The sequence below is a fragment of the Bombina bombina genome, chromosome 9 (assembly GCF_027579735.1).
Source record: "Bombina bombina isolate aBomBom1 chromosome 9, aBomBom1.pri, whole genome shotgun sequence".
Lineage (NCBI taxonomy): Eukaryota > Metazoa > Chordata > Amphibia > Anura > Bombinatoridae > Bombina > Bombina bombina.
In genome coordinates this window covers 273,886,034-273,911,515 of record NC_069507.1, presented here as the reverse complement: position 1 = coordinate 273,911,515, position 25,482 = coordinate 273,886,034, and the positions used below count along the sequence as shown (strand labels likewise).

Here is a 25,482-nt window from a genome sequence, read left to right as displayed (position 1 = left end):
CTGCACGCTCACACTTCCTACCCTCTGCACTCTCACACATCCTACCCTCTGCACTCTCACACTTACTACCATCTGCACTCTCAAACTTCCTACCCTCTGCACTCTCAAACTTTACATCCTCTGCACTCTCAAACTTTCCATCCTCTGCTCTCTCAAACTTCCTACCCTCTGCATTCTCAAACTTCCTACCCTCTGCAATCTCACACTTCCTACCCTCTGCACGCTCACACTTCCTACCCTCTGCATGCTCACACTTCCTACCCTCTGCACGCTCACACTTCCCACTCTCTGCTCTCTCAAACTTCCTACCCTCTGCTCTCTCACACTTCCTACCCTCTGCACTCTCAAACTTCCCACCCTCTGCTCTCTCACACTTCCTACTCTCTGCACTCTCAAACTTCTTATGCTCTGCACTCTCACACTTTCTACCCTCTGCACTCTTACACGTCCTACCGTATGCACTCTCACAGTTGCACTCTCATACTTCCTACCCTCTGCACTCTCACACTTCCTGCCATCTGCACTCTCACACTTCTTACCCTCTGCACTCTCACACTTCCTACCCTCTGCACTCTCACACTTCCTACCCTCTGCTCTCTCAAACGTCCCATCCACTGCACTCTCACTCTTCCTACCCTCTGATCTCTCACTCTTCCTACCCTCTGCAGTCTCACTCTTCCTACCATCCGCACTCTCACTCTTCCTACCATCTGAACTCCAAAACTTCTACCCTCTGCACTCTCAAACTTCCTACACTCTTCTCTCTCACACTTCCTAGCCTCTAAACTCTCACACACCCTACCCTCTGCACTCTCAAACTTCCTACCCTCTGCACTCTCAAACTCCCCACCCTCTGCTCTCTCACAATTCCTACCCTCTGCACTCTCAAACTTCCCACCCTCTGCTCTCTCACACTTCCTACCCTCTGCACTCTCAAACTTCCTATCCTTTGCACTCTCACACTTTCTACCCTCTGCACTCTCAAAATTCCTACCCTCTGCACTCTAACACATCCTACCGTCTGCACTCTCACACTTGTACTCGTATACGTCCTACCCTCTGCACTCTCACACTTCCTACCCTCTAAACTCTCACACTTCCTACCCTCTGCTCTCTCACACTTCCCACCCTCTGCACTCTCACACTTTCTACCCTCTGCTCTATTAAACTTCTTACCCTCTGCACTCTCACACTTTCTACCCTCTGCTCTATTAAACTTCTTACCCTCGGCACGCTCACACTTCCTAACCTCTTTTCCCTCACACTTCCTACCCTCTGCACACTCACACTTCCTTCCCTCTGCCCTCTCAAACTTCATATTGTCTGCTCTCTCAAACATCCTACCCTCTGCTCTCTCACACTTCCTACCCTCTGCTCTCTCAAACTTCTTACCCTCTGCTCTCTCAAGCTTCCTACCCTCTGCACTCTCATACTTCCTACCCTCTGCTCTCTCACACTTCCTACCCTCTGCTCTCTCACACTTCCTACCCTCTGCACTCTCAAACTTCCTACCCTCTGCTCTCTCACACTTCCTACCCTCTGCACTCTCAAACTTCCTACCCTCTGCTCTCTCACGCTTCCTACCCTCTGCACTCTCATACTTTCTACCCTCTGCTTGCTCACACTTTCTACCCTCTGCATGCTCACACTTTCTACCCTCTGCATGCTCACACTTCCTACCCTCTGCACGCTCACACTTCCTACCCTCTGCACGCTCACACTTCCTACCCTCTGCACGCTCACACTTCCTACCCTCTGCACGCTCACACTTCCTACCCTCTGCTCTCTCACACTTCCTACCCTCTGCACTCTCACAATTCCTAACCTCTGCATGCTCACACTTCCTACCCTCTGCACGCTCACACTTCCTACCCTCTGCGCGCTCACACTTCCTACCCTCTGCACTCTCACACATCCTACCCTCTGCACTCTCACACTTACTACCATCTGCACTCTCAAACTTCCTACCCTCTGCACTCTCAAACTTTCCATCCTCTGCACTCTTAAACTTTCCATCCTCTGCACTCTCAAACTTTCCATCCTCTGCTCTCTCAAACTTCCTACCCTCTGCATTCTCAAACTTCCTACCCTCTACAATCTCACACTTCCTACCCTCTGCACGCTCACACTTCCTACCTTCTGCATGCTCACACTTCCTACCCTCTGCACGCTCACACTTCCCACTCTCTGCTCTCTCAAACTTCCTACCCTCTGCTCTCTCACACTTCCTACCCTCTGCTCTCTCACACTTCCTACCCTCTGCTCTCTCACACTTCCTACCCTCTGCTCTCTCACACTTCCTACTCTCTGCACTCTCAAACTTCTTATGCTCTGCACTCTCACACTTTCTACCCTCTGCACTCTCACACGTCCTACCGTATGCACTCTCACAGTTGCACTCTCATACTTCCTACCCTCTGCACTCTCACACTTCCTGCCATCTGCACTCTTACACTTCCTACCCTCTGCACTCTCACACTTCTTACCCTCTGCACTCTCACACTTCCTACCCTCTGCTCTCTCAAACGTCCCATCCACTGCACTCTCACTCTTCCTACCCTCTGATCTCTCACTCTTCCTACCCTCTGCACTCTCACTCTTCCTACCATCCGCACTCTCACTCTTCCTACCATCTGAACTCCAAAACTTCTACCCTCTGCACTCTCAAACTTCCTACACTCTTCTCTCTCACACTTCCTAGCCTCTAAACTCTCACACACCCTACCCTCTGCACTCTCAAACTTCCTACCCTCTGCACTCTCAAACTCCCCACCCTCTGCTCTCTCAAACTTCCTACCCTCTGCTCTCTCACAATTCCTACCCTCTGCACTCTCAAACTTCCCACCCTCTGCTCTCTCACACTTCCTACCCTCTGCACTCTCAAACTTCCTATCCTTTGCACTCTCACACTTTCTACCCTCTGCACTCTCAAAATTCCTACCCTCTGCACTCTAACACGTCCTACCGTCTGCACTCTCACACTTGTACTCTTATACGTCCTACCCTCTGCACTCTCACACTTCCTACCCTCTAAACTCTCACACTTCCTACCCTCTGCTCTCTCACACTTCCCACCCTCTGCACTCTCACACTTTCTACCCTCTGCTCTATTAAACTTCTTACCCTCTGCACTCTCACACTTTCTACCCTCTGCTCTATTAAACTTCTTACCCTCGGTACGCTCACACTTCCTAACCTCTTTTCCCTCACACTTCCTACCCTCTGCACACTCACACTTCCTTCCCTCTGCCCTCTCAAACTTCATATTGTCTGCTCTCTCAAACATCCTACCCTCTGCTCTCTCACACTTCCTACCCTCTGCTCTCTCAAACTTCTTACCCTCTGCTCTCTCAAGCTTCCTACCCTCTGCACTCTCATACTTCCTACCCTCTGCTCTCTCACACTTCCTACCCTCTGCACTCTCAAACTTCCTACCCTCTGCTCTCTCACACTTCCTACCCTCTGCACTCTCAAACTTCCTACCCTCTGCTCTCTCACGCTTCCTACCCTCTGCACTCTCATACTTTCTACCCTCTGCTTGCTCACACTTTCTACCCTCTGCATGCTCACACTTTCTACCCTCTGCATGCTCACACTTCCTACCCTCTGCACGCTCACACTTCCTACCCTCTGCACGCTCACACTTCCTACCCTCTGCACGCTCACACTTCCTACCCTCTGCACGCTCACACTTCCTACCCTCTGCACTCTCACACTTTCTACCCTCTGCACTCTCACACTTTCTACCCTTTGCTCTCTCACACTTCCTACCCTCTGCACTCTCACACTTCCTACCCTCTGCTCTCTTACACTTCCTACCCTCTGCTCTCTTACACTTCCTACCCTCTGCTCTCTCACACTTCCTACCCTCTGCACGCTCACACTTCCTACCCTCTGCACGCTCACACTTCCTACCCTCTGCACGCTCACACTTCCTACCCTCTGCATGCTCACACTTCCTACCCTCTGCACGCTCACACTTCCTACCCTCTGCACGCTCACACTTCCTACCCTCTGCTCTTTCAGAATTCCTACCCTCTGCACTCTCAAACTTCCCACCCTCTGGTCTCTCAAACTTCCTACCCTCTGCTCTCTCAAACTTCCTACCCTCTGAACTCTCACACTTTCTACCCTCTGCACTCTCACACTTTCTACCCTCTGCACTCTCACACTTTCTACCCTCTGCACTCTCACACTTTCTACCCTTTGCTCTCTCACACTTTCTACCCTTTGCTCTCTCACACTTCCTACCCTCTGCTCTTTCACACTTCCTACCCTCTGCTCTCTCACACTTCCTACCCTCTGCACGCTCACACTTCCTACCCTCTGCACTCTCACACTTCCTACCCTCTGCATGCTCACACTTCCTACCCTCTGCACGCTCACACTTCCTACCCTCTGCTCTTTCAGAATTCCTACCCTCTGCACTCTCAAACTTTACACCCTCTGCACTCTGACACTTTCTACCCTCTGCTCTAATAAATGTCTTACCCTCTGATCCCTCACACTTCTTACCCTCTGCTCTCTCACACTTCCTACCCTCTGCTCTCTCACACTTCCCACCCTCTGCACTCTCACACTTTCTACCCTCTGCTCTATTAAACTTCTTACCCTCTGCTCTCTCACACTTCCTACCCTCTGCTCTCTCAAACTTCTTACCCTCTGCTCTCTCAAGCTTCCTACCCTCTGCACTCTCATACTTCCTCCCCTCTGCTCTCTCACACTTCCTACCCTCTGCACTCTCAAACTTCCTACCCTCTGCTCTCTCACACTTCCTACCCTCTGCACTCTCAAACTTCCTACCCTCTGCTCTCTCACGCTTCCTACCCTCTGTACTCTCATATTTTCTACCCTCTGCTCGCTCACACTTTCTACCCTCTGCATGCTCACACTTCCTACCCTCTGCACGCTCACACTTCCTACCCTCTGCACTCTCACACTTCCTACCCTCTGCACTCTCACACTTCCTACCCTCTGCCCTCTCACACTTCCTACCCTCTGCTCTCTCACACTTCCTACTCTCTGGTCTCTCAAACTTCCTATCCTCTGGTCTCTCAAACTTACTACCCTCTGCACTCTCAAAATTCCTACCTTCTGGACTCTCAAAATTCCTAACCTCTGCACTCTCACACTTCCTACCCTCTGCACTCTCACACTTCCTACCCTCTGTATGCTCACACTTCCTACCCTCTGTATGCTCACACTTCCTACCCTCTGTATGCTCACACTTCCTACCCTCTGCACGCTCACACTTCCTACCCTCTGTATGCTCACACTTCCTACCCTCTGCATGCTCACACTTCCTACCCTCTGCACGCTCACACTTCCTACCCTCTGTATGCTCACACTTCCTACCCTCTGCACTCTCACACTTCCTACCCTCTGCACTCTCACACTTCCTACCCTCTGCACTCTCACACTTCCTATCCTCTGGTCTCTCAAACTTCCTACCCTCTGCACTCTCAAACTTCCTACCCTCTGCCCTCCCAAAATTCCTACCCTCTGCACTCTCAAAATTCCTACCTTCTGGACTCTCAAAATTCCTAACCTCTGCACTCTCACACTTCCTACCCTCTGCACTCTCACACTTCCTACCCTCTGCACTCTCACACTTCCTATCCTCTGGTCTCTCAAACTTCCTACCCTCTGCACTCTCAAACTTCCTACCCTCTGCTCTCCCAAACTTCCTACCCTCTGCTCTCCCAAAATTCCTACCCTCTGCACTCTCAAAATTCATACCCTCTGCTCTCTCACACTTCCTAACCTCTGCTCTCTCACACTTCCTACCATCTGCACTCTCACACTTCCTACCCTCTGCTCTCTCACACTTCCTACCCTCTGCACGCTCACACTTCCTTCCCTCTGCCCTCTCAAACTTCCTATTGTCTGCTCTCTCAAACTTCCTACCCTCTGCTCTCTCACACTTCCTACCCTCTGTATGCTCACACTTCCTACCCTCTGCACTCTCATACTTTCTACCCTCTGCACTCTCATACTTTCTACCCTCTGCACTCTCATACTTTCTACCCTCTGGACTCTCATACTTTCTACCTTCTGCACTCTCATACTTTCTACCCTCTGCACTCTCACACTTCCTACCCTCTGCACTCTCACACTTCCTACCTACTTTTTTGTTTTGCAAAAGACATAACTACAGGTCTTTAAATGCGGAATGGATCGTTGCAGTATAGGCCATAAAGCTCTCGGGAAAGCCATACCGCGCTACTTGTAATATCAAGGTGACCATTCAGTACGCAAAGACCATTTCGCACACGGTAAAGCCATACCGCGCTACTTGTAATATGAAGTAGGTGACCATTCAGTACGCAAAGACCATTTCGCACACGGTAAAGCCATACCACGCTACTTGTAATATCAAGTAGGTGACCATTCAGTACGCAAAGACCATTTCGCACACGGTAAAGCCATACCGCGCTACTTGTAATATCAAGTAGGTGACCATTCAGTACGCAAAGACCATTTCGCACACGGTAAAGCCATTTGGCGCTTCTTGTAATCTTGTATCGTGTGTTGTTGAGTCCCAATTGGGTTTTTTGTAAATATCAGTTTGATATGTATGTAAATAAGTGTTGTGATTCTACTCCCTTACATTAAACCCCTCTGGGGTGTAATGTTAAAAATAGAGAAAGAGCCCATACAGTCATGAAAAAGAATATGTTTAAAAACTATTTTTGTTCTGTCCATATATTCATATGTACATCTTTAAATGCTATTTTAGTTCTTGTGCTCCCTCTAGTGTTATGTTTTATTATTGTATTCAATTTAATGTATATTCTATGTTCTACCTCTGACCTTTTTGAGGTCACTTCCTGCCTCCATTTTTGTTTCACTTGTGTGTGTAAATTAGTTTCACTTTCAATGTGTAAGTTTGCTAGAACTCTCTGCTAATAGCTTTGTAGAGGCAAATTATTTTTACCTGGCAATTACCACTTCTGGAACCTCAGAATTCTTGTTTTGCAACAATAAAGCTTGAAGGATTCATAAATCTCTGCTGTGGAATTTGTCTGAGTTAAACTACTGCTGGATTCTGCTAACTGTAATTAGATTGCATGTCTAACTTTACATCAGAAGGCAGTCATCTTGCAAACAGTAGATGAAAACAGAATCATTTTAGTTTAATCTAAGTCAAAAATTAACTCATGGATGGAAATTAGAGGGACCTCTCACTGGACTTATATTATAATCTAAAATCGTTGATTCACATAGAAGTCACTTTTATTTAAATATGAACATAAAATCTGTTAATAAAAAACAAACGGCTAGATTACGAGTTGTGCGTTAGGGTTAAAAAGCAGCGTTGAGAGGTCCCAACGCTGCTTTTTAATGCCCGCTGGTATTACAAGTCTTGAAATGACAGGCTCACCGCTCACTTTTTTGGCCAGACTTGGAAATACCGCAAATCCACTTACGTTATTTGCGTATCCTATATTTTCAATGTGACTTGCATAGCGCCGGTATTACGAATCTAACCAAAAGTGAGCGGTACACCCTCTCCTGTCAAGACTAATACTGCATTTAAAAGTCAGTAGTTAAGAGTTTTTCACTACAACGCCGTAGCATAAAACTTTTATCCAAAGTGCTAAAAAGTACAATAACACCCATAAACGACCTATTAACCCCTAAACCGATGCCCCCCCCCCACATCGCAAACACGAAAATAAATATTTTAACCCCTAATCTGCCAAACTGGACATCGCTGCCACTATAATACATATATTAACCCCTAAACTGTGCACTCCCGCCTCACAAACACTAGTTAAATATTATTAACCCCTAATCTACCTGCGCTAACATCGCAGACACCTACCTACATTTATTAACCCCTAATCTGCCGCCCCCAACGTCGCCACCACTATATTAAATGTATTAACCCCTAAACCTAAGTCTAACCCTAAACCTAACCCCCCTAACTGAAATATAATTTTAATAAATCTAAATAAAATTACTACAATTAATTAAATTATTCCTATTTAAAACTAAATACTTACCTATAAAATAAACCCTAAGATAGCTACAATATAACTAATAGTTACATTGTATCTAGCTTAGGGTTTATTTTTATTTTACAGGCAAGTTTGTATTTATTTTAACTAGGTACAATAGTTATTAAATAGTTATTAACTATTTAATAACTACCTAGTTAAAATAAAAACAAATTTACCTGTAAAATAAAACCTAACCTAATTTACAATTATACCTAACACTACACTATAATTAAATTAATTACCTAAACTAAATACAATTAATTACAATTTAAATAAATTATCTAAAGTACGAAAAAAAAACCTCTAAATTACAGAAAATAATAAAATAATTACAAGAATTTTAAACTAATTACACCTACTCTAATCCCCCTAACAAAATAAAAAAGCCCCCCAAAATAAAAAAAGCCCTACCCTACTACTAAATTACAAATAGCCCTTAAAAGTGCCTTTTGCGGGGCATTGCCCCAAAGTAATCAGTTCTTTTACCTGTAAAAAAAAAGTACAAATACCCCCCCCAACATTAAAACCCACCACCCACACAACCAACCCTACTCTAAAACCCATCCAACCCCCCCCCTTAAAAAAACCTAACACTAACCCCTTGAAGATCACCCTACCTTGAGAAGTCTTCACCCAACCGGGCCGAAGTCCTCCACGAAGCCGGCAGAAGTGGTCCTCCAGACGGGCAGAAGTGGTCCTCAAGGCGGCATCTTCTATCTTCATCCATCCGGCGCGGCTCCATCTTCAAGACATCTGACGCAGAGCATCCTCTTCAAACGACGTCCAACTGAAGAATGAAGGTTCCTTTAAATGACGTCATCCAAGATGGTGTCCCTTCAATTACGATTGGCTGATAGAATTCTATCAGCCAATCGGAATTAAGGTAGAAAAAATCCTATTGGCTGATGCAATCAGCCAATAGGATTGAAGTTCAATCCTATTGGCTGATCCAATCAGCCAATAGGATTGAGCTGGCATTCTATTGGCTGATTGGTAGGGCTTTTATTATTTTGGGGGGATTAGAGTAGGTGTAATTAGTTTAAAATTCTTGTAATTATTTTATTATTTTCTGTAATTTAGTGTTTGTTTTTTTGTACTTTAGATCATTTATTTAAATTGTAATTAATTGTATTTAGTTTAGGTAGTTAATTTAATTATAGTGCAGTGTATTGTAACATAGGTTAGGTTTTATTTTACAGGTAAATTTGTCTTTATTTTAACTAGGTAGTTATTAAATAGTTAATAACTATTTAATAACTATTGTACCTAGTTAAAATAAATACAAAGTTGCCTGTAAAATAAAAAATAAACCCTAAGATAGCTACAATGTAACTATTAGTTATATTGTAGCTAGCTTAGGGTTTATTTTATAGGTAAGTATTTAGTTTTAAATATGAATAATTTAGTTAATGATAGTAATTTTATTTAGATGTATTAAAATTAAATAGTTAGGGGGTGTTAGTGTTAGGGTTAGACTTCTTAGGTTTAGGGGTTAATACATTTAATATAGTTGCGGCGACGTTGGGGGCGGCAGATTAGGGGTTAATAAATGTAGTTTGGTTGTGGCGACATTGGGGGCGGCAGATTAGGGGTTAATAAATATAATGTAGGTGTTGGCGATGTCGGGGGCGGCAGATTAGGGGTTAATAAGTGTAAGATTAGGGGTGTTTAGACTCTGGGTTCATGTTAGGGTGTTAGGTGCAGACATAGAATTCATTTCCCCATAGGAATCAATGGGGCTACGTTAGAAGCTGAACACTGCTTTTTTGCAGGTGTTAGGTTTTTTTTCAGCCAGCTCTCCCCCTTTGATTCCTATGGGGAAATCGTGCATGAGCACGTTACACCAGCTTACCGCTGACTTAAGCAGCGCTGGTATTGAGGTGAGATGTGGAACAAAATTTTGCTCTACGCTCACTTTTTTGCAGCTAACGCCGGGTTTGTAAAAACCCGTAATACCAGTGTTGTCTGCAAGTGAGCGGTGAGGGAAAACTGCTCGTTAGCACCGCACCCCTGTTAACGCAAAACTCGTAATCTAGGTGAAAGTTATGTTGCGGACAAGGTGGTTTATGCGCTACCATAACAGCGTTGTGAGAGGAACTCAAACTGTCATGGTACAACCGGAGCTAGCAGGTGTGTTTTGCGAGGTCAGTTTATAGCCTGTAAGGTGTTAGTCTTCACGAGGACACCTTTCGTATACAGCACTTCAGCGTGGTTTTTATTTCACAGCAGTATGGCGTTTTCAGCAGTCCTTTAATAGACAGCGCAACCGGCAGGATTATTTCATAAGTTTTGTCTCCAGTCCTGTGAAATTTGTATCGCTGGATATGTGACTCCTTTTTGTCAACTATGATGATCAGTGGTAACTGTATCCTCACCTCCTAAACACAGACTTTATGTTTATTTATTTATTTTGTTAGGATGTCTGGGGTTTTGTTTATTTGTTATTTTTGTTTGATCCTTGGCACAATAAATGAATTGTATTATTGACTTAGTACCTGATTGCAGCGTCTTTATCAGTGTGAGTGGCTACATTCATTTTTATCTACTTTTTTGTGATTTCACATAATAATCTTTAGAGGTAAGAGTGCTAATTATAAGTACCTCTTTTTTTTTAATTTTTTTTTTATTTATAAACAGCTAGATTACGAGTCTTGAGTTAGCCTTAAAAATCAGCGTTGAGAGGTCCCAACGCTGCTTTTTATTGCCCGCTGGTATTACGAGTCTGGCAGGAACAGGTGTACCGCTCACTTTTCTTCCGCGACTTGAGCTTACCGCAAATCCCCTTACGTAAATTGCGTATCCTATCTTTTTAATGGGATTTGCCTAACGCCGGTATTATGAGTCTTGGAAGAAGTGAGCGTCAGCCAATAGGATTTTTTCTACCTTAATTCCGATTGGCTGATAGAATCCTATCAGCCAATCGGAATCCAAGGGACGCCATCTTGGATGACGTTATTTAAAGGAACCTTGGATACCCTTTGAAAAAGCCGTGCTAGATGGCGAAACATGTTAGGGAGCTGTTGAGGAGTAAATGTAACTCCTAAGCTTTTAACCGCCACCTGAATCAAGTGTTGCGCTTTGCCGTAACAATAATCTCTACATATGTTGCAACAACAGTTCTGTTGGTAACTTAGCCTCAATACAGACGGGCGTTTGACTTACTAAAACTATGATAGCTTGATAGCTCAAGCAGCAATCCGTTGCTAACCCCACACGGAAGTGTGTTTGTTGTGAACCGGATGAGTTCAAAAATCACTTACTATTTTGATATGTGCAGTTGTATATTCATTTAACCCAAACTTACAATCACAGATATGTGTGCAGGATACATATCCTGAAGTATAGGGCTGAGACACAAAGAAGTTATATGATCGATATTTCAGAAACATAAAGTAACTTTATGAGCGATATTTTCAATAGGTTTATATTGTTCCAGTCCATCATACTTAGATAAGCTATTGGATATTATCGCACAAAGTATTTTAAGATGTTGTGAATTTATAAATAACTAATTAATTAAACCATCAAATATAAGCGCAATATCTAAAATCAGCCCAATATCGAACAAACATTGTCAAATTGTATTGACATTACTGATACTAATCTGGAAATTAACTATAACAAACAACAATTATTACTTTTTAGTGCTTTGTTTAAAACCTCTCAACTACTATTGTACAGTGTTACAATTCTCACTAAGTAAAAACCACTAGATGATTGTGCAGATATTTGCAAAGTAAAAATAAACAAGAGTTAACTTTATCACAAAGAACTATAAAACACTGTTGCCAGATCTGGCATAGCAAAAAAAAATAAGTGTTAATTTCATCACAAAGATCTACAAAATTGTCTACATTAGTGTAAAGAGGTATATGCTCTCACACTTGATAACTTTTGCCAGACCTCTTCGTTACTATTTTACCACATTAGTTAAAAGAGTTATATGTTCTCATATTTGGTAACTGTTGCCAGACTTTTTTGTTACTTTTTCACAGTATTGTGATTTTCACTTTATACATATATCAAATTTAGAAGATGCTTTAAGCAAACCTTATTGCAAACCTTTAAGCAAACCTTATATGCAATAGCAATAACATTCAACTGTGATTATTATGGCAAAGAGCTAAAACCAGCATTGCGCATAGCAAAAATAAACATCTGTTATTATTATTGCAAAGAGCTAGATAATTTATAAGTCTAAAATACTTAGCAGTTTGTGTTAGATCTCTCTGCTTTTCTGTTATAGCATTGCGCTTCCCATCAATATAATTAAACTCACATATGTTTCTGCAGACTTTTGTATAGTATCTAGAAATAACGTGTTATCTTTATTAAGCCCAGTGAAGAAAGTCATATTCATGATGAACACCTGTATTTATAGTTATAATAAGTAATACAGTATACAAGCTGTAATTTATCAGAGTGTCATTCTCTAATACCTATGTTCACTTGAACTCAGTTGAGTATATTTTACGAGTTTATTTCTATATCAGTCATATAAAACCAAATTACAATTTGTAACAGCCTTACACCTGACACACAAGAATCTTTTTGTAGGCTCAGTGATATTTTCAGATTATCACTCTCAAACACTGTAATTCACAGTAGTATTTATTTTGGTTACAAAATCACACTGATGTGACTTTAGATTTAGTTGCTATACTGATCATCACTGTTACTCTTGTTGAGATCAATGATATTATACACTGCGGTTCAAATCATACTAAACAGTAAGACCAAGTATTATCAAGGAACTCAACAAACATATCTGGTCAGCCATACTTACAACTTTTAAGTTATGATAGGTATTTAACAGATACTTATTTGTCCCTCTAGGCCAGTGTTTTTCAACCAGTGTGCCGTGGCACACTAGTGTGCCGTGAGAGATCCTCAGGTGTGCCGCGGCAGACTGACAACAGTGTGACATATTTTTTAAACTTTGCTTGTTTTTTACTCCCAGTGCAGGGGTAGTTTGTAGGAGGCATGGCATAACAGCACAATACATACAGTATGTGTGTGTTTGTGTGTATGTGTATATATATATATATGCTGTATTAGGCTACAATGTGTGATTTTTTTTAAATTTTGGGATGGTTGTGTGCCACAGGATTTTTTAATGTAAAAAAGTGTGCCACGGCAAAAAAAAAGGTTAAAAATCACTGCTCTAGGCAACCACGTTGCAACATATTCAATTATATTAGTGAATGTGTTATCGCAACACATTGATTTTGTGTGTGTGTTTTTAACGTTAAGGTTTTCTTCCCTATTTTAAAGTTAACTCTATTAAAAGTTATATTTTAAACCTCTATTTCTACCTGTCCATTTCTTGTATGAGATTGGCAATTGTGTAAAAGCTGTAAATTACAGTCAGAGATCTCATTGAAGATCATACTATTTTCTCATTGAACTTCCTGAGTGCTATATGTGTATACTTCCATTAGTAGGTTATTTACCCCCTAATAACAAAGTTTTTTCCAAGTTTGTTTTATAGACAGCACCCTTTAGCTCCTTGTATATTTCAATTACCCTATTCTATCATTGAATCTGAGCTATAGGAAGTTTTATTTAATTTGCAAGTAGTGCCATTGGACCCTCCTTCTTTTTAGCAAAGACTTCTGCCCGTCTGGAGGTCCTCTTCTGGCCGGATCGGATGAAGATTTCTGCCCCTCTGGAGGACCACTTGTGCCCGGCTGGGTGAAGACGGCTCAAGGTGGGGTGATCTTCACGGGGGTAGTGTTAGGTTTTATTAAGGGGGATTGGGTGGGTTTTAGAGTAGGGTTGGGTGTGTGGGTGGTGGGTTTTAATGTTGGGGGGGTATTGTATTTTTTTTCAGGTAAAAGAGCTGATTACTTTGGGGCAATGCCCCGCAAAAGGCCCTTTTAAGGGCTATTTGTAATTTAGTATAAAGTAGGGAATTTTATTATTTTAGGGGGGTTAGATTAGGCGTAATTAGTTTAAAAGTCTTGTAATTATTTTTTTATTTTCTGTAATTTAGTGTTTTTTTTTTTTTTGTACTTTAGTTTATTTAATTTAATTTTATTTAATTGTAGTTAGTTTAGGTAATTAATTTAATGATAGTGTAGTGTTAGGTGTAATTGTAACTTAGGTTAGGATTTATTTTACAGGTATATTTGTCTTTATTTTAACTAGGAAGTTATTAAATAGTTAATAACTATTTAATAGCTCTTCTACCTAGTTAAAATAAATACAAAGTTGCCTGTAAAATAAATATAAACCCTAAGATAGATACAATGTAACTATTAGTTATATTGTAGCTATCTTATGGTTTATTTTATAGGTAAGTATTTAGTTTTAAATATGAATAATTTATTTAATTGTAGTTATTTTATTTAGATTTATTTAAATTATATTTAAGTTAGGGGGTGTTAGACTTAGGTTTAGACTTAGGTTTAGGGGTTAATAAATTTATTATAATAGCGGCGACGATGGGGGCGGCAGATTAGGGGTTAATAATTGTAGGTGGGTTGCGGCGACGTTGGGGGGGGGCAGATTAGGGGTTAATAACTATAATGTAGGTGGCGGCAATGTTGGGGGCAGCAGATTAGGGGTTCATAAGGATAATGTAGGTGGCGGCAGGGTCCGGAGCGGCAGATTAGGGGTTAATAATATAATGTAGGTGTCGGCGATGTCGGGGGCAGCAGATTAGGGGTTAATAAGTGTAATATTAGGGGTGTTTAGACTCGGGTTCATGTTAGGGTGTTAGGTGTAGACATAACTTTTGTTTCCCCATAGGAATCAATGGGGCTGCGTTAGGAGCTGAACGCTGCTTTTTTGCAGGTGTTAGACTTTTGTTCAGCCGAATCTGCCCCATTGATTCCTATGGGGAAATCGTGCACGAGCACGTTTTGCCAGCTTACCGCTACCGTAAGCAACGCTGGTATTGAGGTGAGATGTGGAGCTAAATTTTGCTCTACGCTCACTTTTTTGCGGCTAACGCCGGGTTTAAAAAAAAAAAACCTGTAATACCAGCATTGTCTTAAGGGAGCGGTGGAAAAAAAATGCTCATTAGCAACGCACCCCTATTAACGCAAAACTCGTAATCTAGGGGAAAGTTTGTTATGTGCTGTATAAAACCCTGGTAGTCTAATGTTTAAAGATTATAAGAACCATCTTATACAAATGTATAGATAAAATACTGGTGGTCTGGTGAAGCATTGGAGCTGCACGTGTATCTGGCGTTTTTACAGCTCAGAGAAACCAGAAGTGTGCTGCAGACGCTAAGCGGAAGTGACGTCACTATGTGTAGAATTCCTTACACGTTTCGTAGAAGCTGTCTCTACTTCATCAGAGGAGGATCTGCATCTGTCCTGTTCTTCCTTTTATCTGTTTGTTTCAGGTAAATATGAAACAAAAAGATAAAGGGAAGCCCAAGTCAGATACAAATCCTCCTCTGATGAAGTAAAAACAGCTTCTACGAAATTTATATAATGTCTATATATGTTTACATATGTATTTATATGTGTACATATGTATTTATGTATTTATATGTGTACATAAGTATTTATGTATTTTTATGTGTACATATGTATTTATGTATTTATATGTGTACATATGTATTTATATGTGTACATATGTGTTACGGTACCAACAGTGTACCAAGGGTTAATACCAGATGAACAATGTCCTGCATAGGGAATCAGCAATTCACAACCCAGCCAGTTTCAGGTTTAAAACAGAATGACATTTATTAAAGGCTAGATGCCTAGTATTTATACAGGTTTGACCCCAGATGGGGGGGTTGGAAGACTCTTGTACATTTAGATAAAAAGGGGAAGACGCCCTTTTATGAAACAGTAGAATTACATTACTTAAATACTTTACTTAGGCAGATAACAACTTAAACACATTTGGCTTGTCTTATCACCTAGCGTCTGCTCTCTGAGGGTGATTAAACAATGGCCTGTTTATTACTTAAATGTAATTATAGCACACAATAGCTGAGGCCAGAAAACCTGTCTTTAGAAATTAGATTCTTAAAGCTAAACACAGTTAACTCTTTCAGTCCTGACAGAAGGGTCTGTCACATAGCTCCCCCCTTGTGGAACACTCCGGCAGACCCGGCTTGACCCTTTTGCGGGTCAACCTGGGGATGACCGGACTAAGGGGTGGTAGGCATGTCAGTTTGCTGGGACAATCCATTTGTATTCCCGTTATGAGAGAGAATTCCTGTCCATACAAACAAGGGTTCAACTTCCTCAGTGCCCAGACTAGGGCTAAACAGTCCTTCAAAATCTCATCAGCTTCTTTACGAGTTTTCTGTACCTGCTCTTTATAGGTATCCACAATCCCTTCATACTGACATAGGGTGCCCTTGAGTTGCTGCACCTCACTATGAGCCAGCGTCAGCTTCTCCTCCAGTGTCACTAAGTTTGTCTTTAATGTTTCATGTTCCACTCTCAAGCTGGTGTTTTCTGCAGTCTGTCGGTGCAGCCTGTCTAGCAGAGATTCCTGTTCTAAACGTGCTTTTTCCTCTGCACTCCTCTTCTCTCCTGCTAGCACTGTTACATGATTATTTAACGTGACCATTTCATCCTCTACGTGACTCTTCTCCTTCATCAGCGCATTGTAACGGGACTTCCACGTATCAATAGCGGATAGAGATTTACTGAGCTCAGCGTCCTGGGGCTTAGCAGCAGGGGGGTCAGTCTCTGCTGCACGGATCTGAGCACGGGTAGTCACAGGGTTAACATCAGCGGGACCCATGGGAGCATAGGCAGAAACAAGGGGGACCAAGGTATTTCCAAGGAGAACATCAGCTGGTAAATCCTTCATGACCCCCACATTCACAGGTCTAGCGCCCCCTCCCCAATCCAAATGCACCCTGGCAACAGGCAGGCGGAACACAGTGCCCCCTGCTACCCTCACAGCCACAGTGTCTCCTGTGTGCTGTTTCTCAGACACCAAGTTCTTTCGAAGCAAGGTCATGGTAGCACCAGTATCCCGTAGACCACTGACCTCCTTCCCATTCACTTTAACCAGTTGCCGGTTATTCCGGTGGGCAGCTTGCACAAGGTCTGCCTCATGTAGGATGCCCCAGCATTCTTGCGCCTCTACGTAGCAGGCCGCAGGCTGAGGGTTACGTGGGATTCTGCCGGCGGGTCTTCTCCAGGACTGTGCTTGGTTCGCTGCGTTTAGGGGACACTCTGGTCTTTTGTGCCCTAGTTGCTTACATCCAAAGCACCGAATAGGTTGTGAGTAGCCCCGCGAATTGAACCGGGCTCTCTGAGGGTAATTCGTGGCCCGAGACCGTGTGGTATAGCGGTGCGCTGGGGGTTGGTAACTGGCAGGTGCTGGGGTGACTGGGGGTCTGTACTCCACTCTGGCAGGGGGCTTAGTGGTAGCAGTGTCCAGTTTGCGGGCATCCGTATACTCATCTGCCAAGCGAGCCGCTTCATGCAGGGTGGAGGGTTTACGGTCCCGAACCCACTCTCGAACTCCTGCGGGTAACTTGTCGAAGCAATGTTCCAACAGGAATAGCTGCAGCACCTCTTCCCCAGATACGGCTTGGCACCCCGCTATCCAGTGAGCTGCTGTGCGGTGCACCTTACATGCCCACTCAAGGTAGGAATCACCAGCCAATTTAACAGTGTCTCTGAACCGCCTCCGGTATGCCTCCGGTGTAACCGCATACCTGGAGAGCAGAGCCTCTTTTACAGTATTATAATCCCTGACTTCCTCATCTGGAATGGCCCGAAAAGCCTCACTGGCCCGGCCGGATAATTTTCCGGATAATATCATGACCCAGTCCTCTGCGGGTACCTTGTGTAGTGCACATTGCCTCTCAAAATCTGCAAGGTACCCATCAATCTCTCCTTCTGTTTCCAGGAAGTTTTTAAAAGCTGCAAAATTTACTTTTCTCTTTTCCACTGGGTTTGCTGCAGCGCCGCTTTGGCGAAGTAGGTTGGCCTCCACAGCTGCTATGACCCGGTCGATAATTTCCGCAGATGGGTTGGGGCCATAATGTGCCAGTCTTATTTTAACCGCCCGATCAAAGCTTGCTTCTGCGGGGGTTCTGTCTGCTATGCTGGGCCCATTGGTTCCTTCTGTCCCTGGTACTCTTTCCATCTTGGAAGACTCTTGTACATTTAGATAAAAAGGGGAAGACGCCCTTTTATGAAACAGTAGAATTACATTACTTAAATACTTTACTTAGGCAGATAACAACTTAAACACATTTGGCTTGTCTTATCACCTAGCGTCTGCTCTCTGAGGGTGATTAAACAATGGCCTGTTTATTACTTAAATGTAATTATAGCACACAATAGCTGAGGCCAGAAAACCTGTCTTTAGAAATTAGATTCTTAAAGCTAAACACAGTTAACTCTTTCAGTCCTGACAGAAGGGTCTGTCACAATATGTATTTATGTATTTATATGTGTACATATGTATTTATGTATTTATATGTGTATATATGTATTTATGTGTACATATGTATTTATATGTGTATATATGTATTTATGTATTTATATGTGTACATACTGTATGTATTTATGTATTTATGTGTACATATGTGTTTATGTGTACATATGTATTTATATGTGTACATATGTATTTATGTATTTATATGTGTACATATGTATTTATATGTGTACATATGTATTTATGTATTTATATGTGTACATATATAAACATATTTATGCAATATTTATATTTAATAACGTTTTTAACTATGTATTTACTGTAAATAATTCATATGTTCTGTACATAGGGGAATATGTTCTTTCTATTTTTAAATAGATATTCATATATTTTTCTGTATATATCTATACCTATATATAATTATATATATATATTTATTTATTTTTTAATAAAAAGAACATATTCCATTAAGAAAAGACCATTGTAATATGAAATATATTCATGTTGGGTAAATGCTAATGAGAATATGTGATGATGTTTGCGCGAGAGTGGGGTGTTTTTTCCACCTTTTTTTCTCCATTGACTTCTATGGCGAATACGTGAACGCGCACGCAATATTCTAAGTTAGGATTTTGCGCTATCTGGGTTACCACTAGAGCAAAAAAAGTTTACTTTCAATTTGTAATAAGAGAGCAACCCAACAAGCGCACAAATCTTAATTCTAGCAGATTTATCGCTCTAGCAGTAACGCAAAATACCACTCCACTTGTAATCTGTCCGGAAGTGTAACAAAACTCTCATGTCATGCAGGGCTATATTGCACTGGGCTTGTCTCTTCGTCACATACAGAAATGCAGAGAAAGCCCCTTAGACAAGTATAGCAAACTCTGCCTGTCTTGTGCTTGCAGTGCTCGAGGGTTTCCCCCTTTTTCTTTTACAATTCATTGAGTTCAGCCCCTGTGAAGTCTGCACTACAATTTCTCTCTACGTAGGAGAATTTTTTATAATCCGCACTCTGTCTGCCTTCCACCGCTCATCCTATTACTCTAACTAGCTCTTTCTCTAATTTCAGATTCTCGGTCTGGAATTTATCCTGGGCTCTGTGACACTGTGGCCTGTGCTACTTGGCCTCACAGTGTTCCTCTCAATCATCCAGTGTCTTCTTCTTCCTCTCTGCCCAGAAAGCCCCCGTTACCTCCTCATTGTCAAAGGAGAGAATGCAAAGGCAGAGGAAAGTGAGTAATGTTCCATTGTATATAATGTCTTACCTAAGTATTGTTATACTATATGTACTGTCATATCTACCTGAGTATTGTCATGCTATATGTAATGTCATACTTACCCGAGTATTGTCATGCTATATGTAATGTCACATCTACCTCAGTATTGTCATGCTATATGTAATGTCACATCTACCTCAGTATTGTCATGCTATATGTAATGTCATACTTACCCGAGTATTGTCATGCTATATGTAATGTCACATCTACCTCAGTATTGTCATGCTATATGTAATGTCATACGTATTGTCATGCTATATGTAATGTCACATCTACCTCAGTATTGTCATGCTATATGTAATGTCATACTTACCCGAGTATTGTCATGCTATATGTAATGTCATACTTACCCGAGTATTGTCATGCTATATGTAATGTCATACTTACCCGAGTATTGTCATGCTATATGTAATGTCATACTTACCCGAGTATTGTCATACTATGAGGCTGTCAGGGTGCCAGGAATCAGACTGAGATGAGAAGTGCAAAAATAATCACACCTTTATTAATAGCAAAAAATAATAAAAAGTTCACAAGTCAAATAACAAGCCAGGAGTCAAAACCAGAGCTGGTAGTCAGACGAGCCGAGTCAGGAGCAAAAGTGAATAGTCAGACGAGCCGGAATCAGGAACAAGGAAAACAGCAGAGTCAGGAACAAGCCAGGGATCAGGAACCAGGAAGAACGTCAGGCAGCCAGGTAATACACAGGAACTCTCACAAACAGGTCTGAGACAATGCAAAGGCAAAGCATACTGAACAGAGGCCCTTTAAATAATAAGTGATGACATCACAATTCTGAGACTGCATCCTGTCTCACATGGATGATGCACACCATTCTGGCCATAAAAGGAAGTGCAGGCAATGAGCAGCATCCCCCACAATGCACCAAGTCAGGAAGAGAGGTGAGTAAAATGGCTGCCAGCAGCACATGGCAAACAAACAGGGAAAAAACCCTGACAGAGGCCTATTTATCAAGCCGTAAACTGCAAATATGCCAGAATTCTGCAGTGTAATTGTGGCAAACTTGATTCGACCTAGTTAGCAAAGCCTAAAGACCGGCAAAAGTTTAAATTTGTGACGTAACATACGATCCGCCGGTCTCAATCCGACACAGATCGATGCTTATGTCATTACAGATGTTCCGAATACAAATTCAGCACTATCTGACACCTTTTGCCATTTATCAAATTTCTAACAGGTACGCTTGCGGCTATTCTGGCCAAGCGTACCTTGTTTCCAATCTGCCTCCCTGGAGGCCGGTTTTCAATCCGCCACCCTGGAGGCCGCGGATGCCATAGGAATAAATGGGAGCCTGAAAGCAGCGAAAGCTTATGTTTGATGCTGCCAGATATCCCATTGATTTCTATGGTAGAAAACCAGTAACGTTTGCAGCTTACACCCTAACATAAGCCCCTAGTCTAAACACCCCTAATCTGCCACCCCAACATCTCCGCAAACCCTTCATAAAATTATTAACCCCTATTCTGCTGCTCCCGGACCCCGCCACCACTAAATAAAGTTATTAACCCCTATCGCGCCACTCCCGGACCCCTCTGCAACTGTAATAAAATTATTAACCCCTAAACCCCTGGCCTCCCACATCACTACCATTAACTAAACCTATTAACCCCTAAATTGCCAGCCCCCTACATCGCCATAAACTAAATTAATCTATTAAACCCTAAGCCTAATAACCCGCTAACTTTACATTAAAATTACAACATCCCTATCTTATAATAAATTAAAACTTACCTTTAGAATTAAAATAAACTATATTAAACTATTAATTAACCTACCCTAACTAGTATACTAAAATTACATTAAACTACCAATAAAATTAACTATATTACATATTTAAAAACCTAACCCTACTCAAATTATTGAAATCTACAATTAAATATTACTAAGCTACAAAAAATAAAAAACACTAAGTTACAAAAAATAAAAATTACTAAGTTACAAAAAATAAAAAACACTAAGTTACAAAAACAAACAAACCACAGTATCAAAAATAAAAAACAATTACACCTAATTTAATAGCCCTATCAAAATAAAAAAGCCCCCCAAAATAAAAATAAAAACCTAGCCTAAACTAAACTGCCAATGGCCCTTAAAAGAGCCTTTTGTGGGGCATTGCCCCAAAGAAATCAGCTCTTTTACCTGAAAAAAGAAAATACAAACAACCCCCCAACAGTAAAACCCACCACCCACACAACCAACACCCCCAAATAAAAACCCTATATAAAAAACCTAAGCTCCCCATTGCCCTGAAAAGGGCATTTGGATGGGCATTGCCCTTAAAAGGGCATTTAGCTCTTTTACTGCCTAGACCCTACTCTAAAAATAAAACCCACCCAATAAACCCTTAAAAAACCTAACACTAACCCCCGACGATCCACTTACAGTTTTCAAAGATCGGACATCCATCCTCATCCAAGCAGCAGAATTCCTCATCGAAGCCGGCAGAAGTCTTCATCCAAGCGGGCCGAAGTCCTCATCGAAGCCGGCAGAAGTCTTCATCCAGACGGCATCTTCTACCTTCATCCATCCGGTACGGAGCAGATCCATCTTCAAGACATCCGGCGCGGCGCATCCTCTTCTTCCGATGGTCTCTGTAGAATGAAGTTTCCCTTTAAGGTACGTCATCCAAGATGGCGACCCTTACATTCCAATTGGCTGATAGAATTCCATCAGCCAATAGGAATTAAAGGGGAAAAAATCCTATTGGCTGTTGCAATCAGCCAATAGGATTGAGCTTTCATCCTATTGGCTGATCCAATCGGAATGTAAGGGACGCCATCTTGGATGACGTACCTTATAGGGAAACTTCATTCTACAGCGACCATCGGAAGAAGAGGATGCTCCGCGCCGGATGTCTTGAAGATGGATCAGCTCTGCGTCGGATGGATGAAGATAAAAGATGCCGTCTGTATGAAGACTTCTGTCGGCTTCGATGAGGACTTCTGCTGCTTGGATGAGGATGGATGTCCAGTCTTCGAAAACTGTAAGTGGATTGTCAGGGGTTAGTGTTAGGTTTTTTTAAGGGTGTATTGGGTGGATTTTATTTTTAGAGTAGGGTCTGGGCAGTAAAAGAGCTAAATGCCTTTTTAAGGGCAATGCCCATACAAATGCCCTTTTCATGGGGGGGCTTAGTTTTTTTAGATAGGTTTTTATTTGGGGGTGTTGGTTGTGTGGGTGGTGGGTTATACTGTTGGGGGGTGTTCGTATTTTTTTTTACAGGGGTGTTCGTATTTTTTTTTACAGGTAAAAGAGCTGATTTCTTTGGGGCAATGCCCCGCAAAAAGGCCCTTTTAAGGGCCATTAGTAGTTTATTGTAGGCTTGTTTTTTTTTTATTTGGGGTGGGCTTTTTTATTTTGATAGGGCTATTAGCAGGATAGCAACTTTAGGTGGTTGGATGGTAAAATGATGTGTCCCTTTAAGCAGGTTTGCAACAACAAATGATAAATGTTCCTTTAAGCAGGTTTGTATAAAAAAATTATAAATGTCCCTTTAAGCAGGTTGGCAACAAACAAATGATAGATGTTCCTTTAAGCAGGTTTGTATCAAACAAATGATAAATGTCCCTTTAAGCAGGTTTGCAACAAACAAATGATAAATGACCCTTTAAGCAGGTTTGCATCAAACAAATGATGAATGTCCCTTTAAGCAGGTTTGCAACAAATAAATGATAAATGTCACTTTAAGCAGGTTTGCAACAAACAAATGATATATGTCCCTTTAAGCAGGATTTTAGGATAAAGGCAAAAGCAAAGTCAGGCAGGCGAGGGGTTAATATCCAAAAGACAGGTTTGAGGGACTCAGGCAAAAGCGTAGTCAGGCACGCAAGGGTCAGTATATCCAAGAGACACTTTGAGGGACTCAGGCAAAAGCGTAGTCAGGCAGGCAAGGGTCAGTATATCCAAGAGACAGGTTTGAGGGAGTCAGGCAAATATCGTAGTCAGACAGGCAAGGGTCAATATCAGGAAACAGATACAAAGTACTCACAGCACCAGACTAGAATGAAGAAATACAAACGGGCCCCGAGTTAGATCTCCCGCCGGACGACCGCATCACGTTGCTAGGCAACATGATGTGATAGTACACAGAGGAGATTCGGGAGCCGCGGTGACACGCCGATGAACGGATAGTAGCATGACAGCACCCACCCCCTCAAGGATCCCTCCGGGGGACAGGACCAGGCCTAGCAGGATGAGCTTTGTGGAAGGCTTTAATCAAGGTAGGGGTGTGTACTTGTTGGGCTGGTTCCCAGGAACGCTCCGTGACTGGATAACCCTTCCAATGGATACAAATTCTTGCCACGAAGTTTGGAATCCAGAATGTAGCTAGCTTCAAATTCAGGTTGTCCATGAACCAAAAGAGGTGGAGGTTTGGGCATAGGCTTAGAATATCTATTAGATATCATAGGTTTCAGAAGAAAAACGTGGAAGACAGGATGGGCTTTGAGAGTTTTGGGAAGAGCAACTCGGTAAGCAGTAGAACAAACTTGACTCAATATTCGGAAAGGACCAACATATCGTGGTCCCAATTTAGTAGAAGGTTGTTTGAGACGAAGATGATGCGTAGAAATCCAAACCTTGTCCCCAGGATGATATTTGGGAGCCTTCTTCCATCGGCGATCCGCAAAGAACTTATATCGATTAGAGGCTTTGGATAGGAGAAGACGTATTTTCCGCCAATGGCGAGTTAACCTCCGAGCAGAATGATCAGAAGCAGGATTTTCAGTGGAAGAAGTATGCAGAGGAAACGTTCTGGGTTGAAATCCATAGGCTACATGAAAAGGAGAAGACTGAAGAGACGAGTTGTATCGGGTGTTATGAGCCAATTCTGCTAATGGAAGATAACGAGTCCAATTAGAGTGATGATGGCCCACATAATGTCTAAGATAAGTCTCCAGGCACTGGTTAAACCTTTCAGTTTGGCCATTAGACTGTGGATGATGTGAAGTAGACAAAGAGACTGTAGTTCCAAAATGTTTGCAGAGTAATCTCCAGAACCGGGAAACAAATTGTACCCCTCTATCTGAGACGATATCCAGTGGGAACCCATGTAATTTCACAATATGTAAAAGAAAAAGTTCAGAAAGTCTTTTGGCAGAGGGCAAGCCAGGTAAAGGAATGAAATGAGCTGCTTTAGTGAACCTGTCGACAACCACCCAAATAGTGTTGTTTCCAGCTGAAAGAGGGAGGTCGGTGATAAAATCCATGGATAAATGGGTCCAAGGCTGGTGAGGAATGGGCAAAGACTGAAGCAAACCAGGAGGAAGTTGATGAGGAGTCTTATTGGCAGCACATTGTGTGCATACTGAGACATAGTCTTTAACATCTTGAGTGAGAGTTGGCCACCAGACATATTGTTTGAGATTCCAAGCAGTGTTACTGATACCTGATGTCTGGAGAGAGGACTATCATGAGCCCAATGTAGGATCTTGGAGCGAAGACGTTCAGGAACAAATAGTAAACCATCAGGAGGTTTGCAGGACAAAGGAAGATCCTTTTGAGCAGTCTGTAAGTCCTGTAAGCAAGAGGCTGATAACTGGGCTATGACTTTATGTGGTTTAAGAATAGTACCAGACTCAGGAGTAGAGGTAGTTGGAAATTGTCTGGAAAGGGCGTCAGCTTTAATATTCTTAGAACCAGGTATATAAGAAAGATTGTAATTAAAACGTGAGAAGAATAAGGACCAACGAGCCTGCCTGGAATTCAAATGTTTGGCAGTTTGGAGATAAAGAAGGTTTTTATGATCTGTGAGTATGGAAAATGGTAAAGAAGTACCCTCCAACCAATGCCTCCATTTG

The 25,482-nt window shown here is 42.1% G+C and overlaps 1 protein-coding gene across 1 annotated transcript in view; it reads left to right on the top strand.

Moving 5' to 3' along the window:
• The window catches only part of LOC128640320 (solute carrier family 2, facilitated glucose transporter member 3), a 174,836-nt gene that overhangs the window by 87,108 nt on the left and 62,246 nt on the right, over positions 1–25,482 (top strand). Inside the window, exon 5 of the mRNA XM_053692811.1 lies at positions 19,459–19,621. Within this exon, the coding sequence (XP_053548786.1) occupies positions 19,459–19,621 (163 nt within the window). The remainder of the gene's footprint in view (positions 1–19,458; positions 19,622–25,482) is intronic.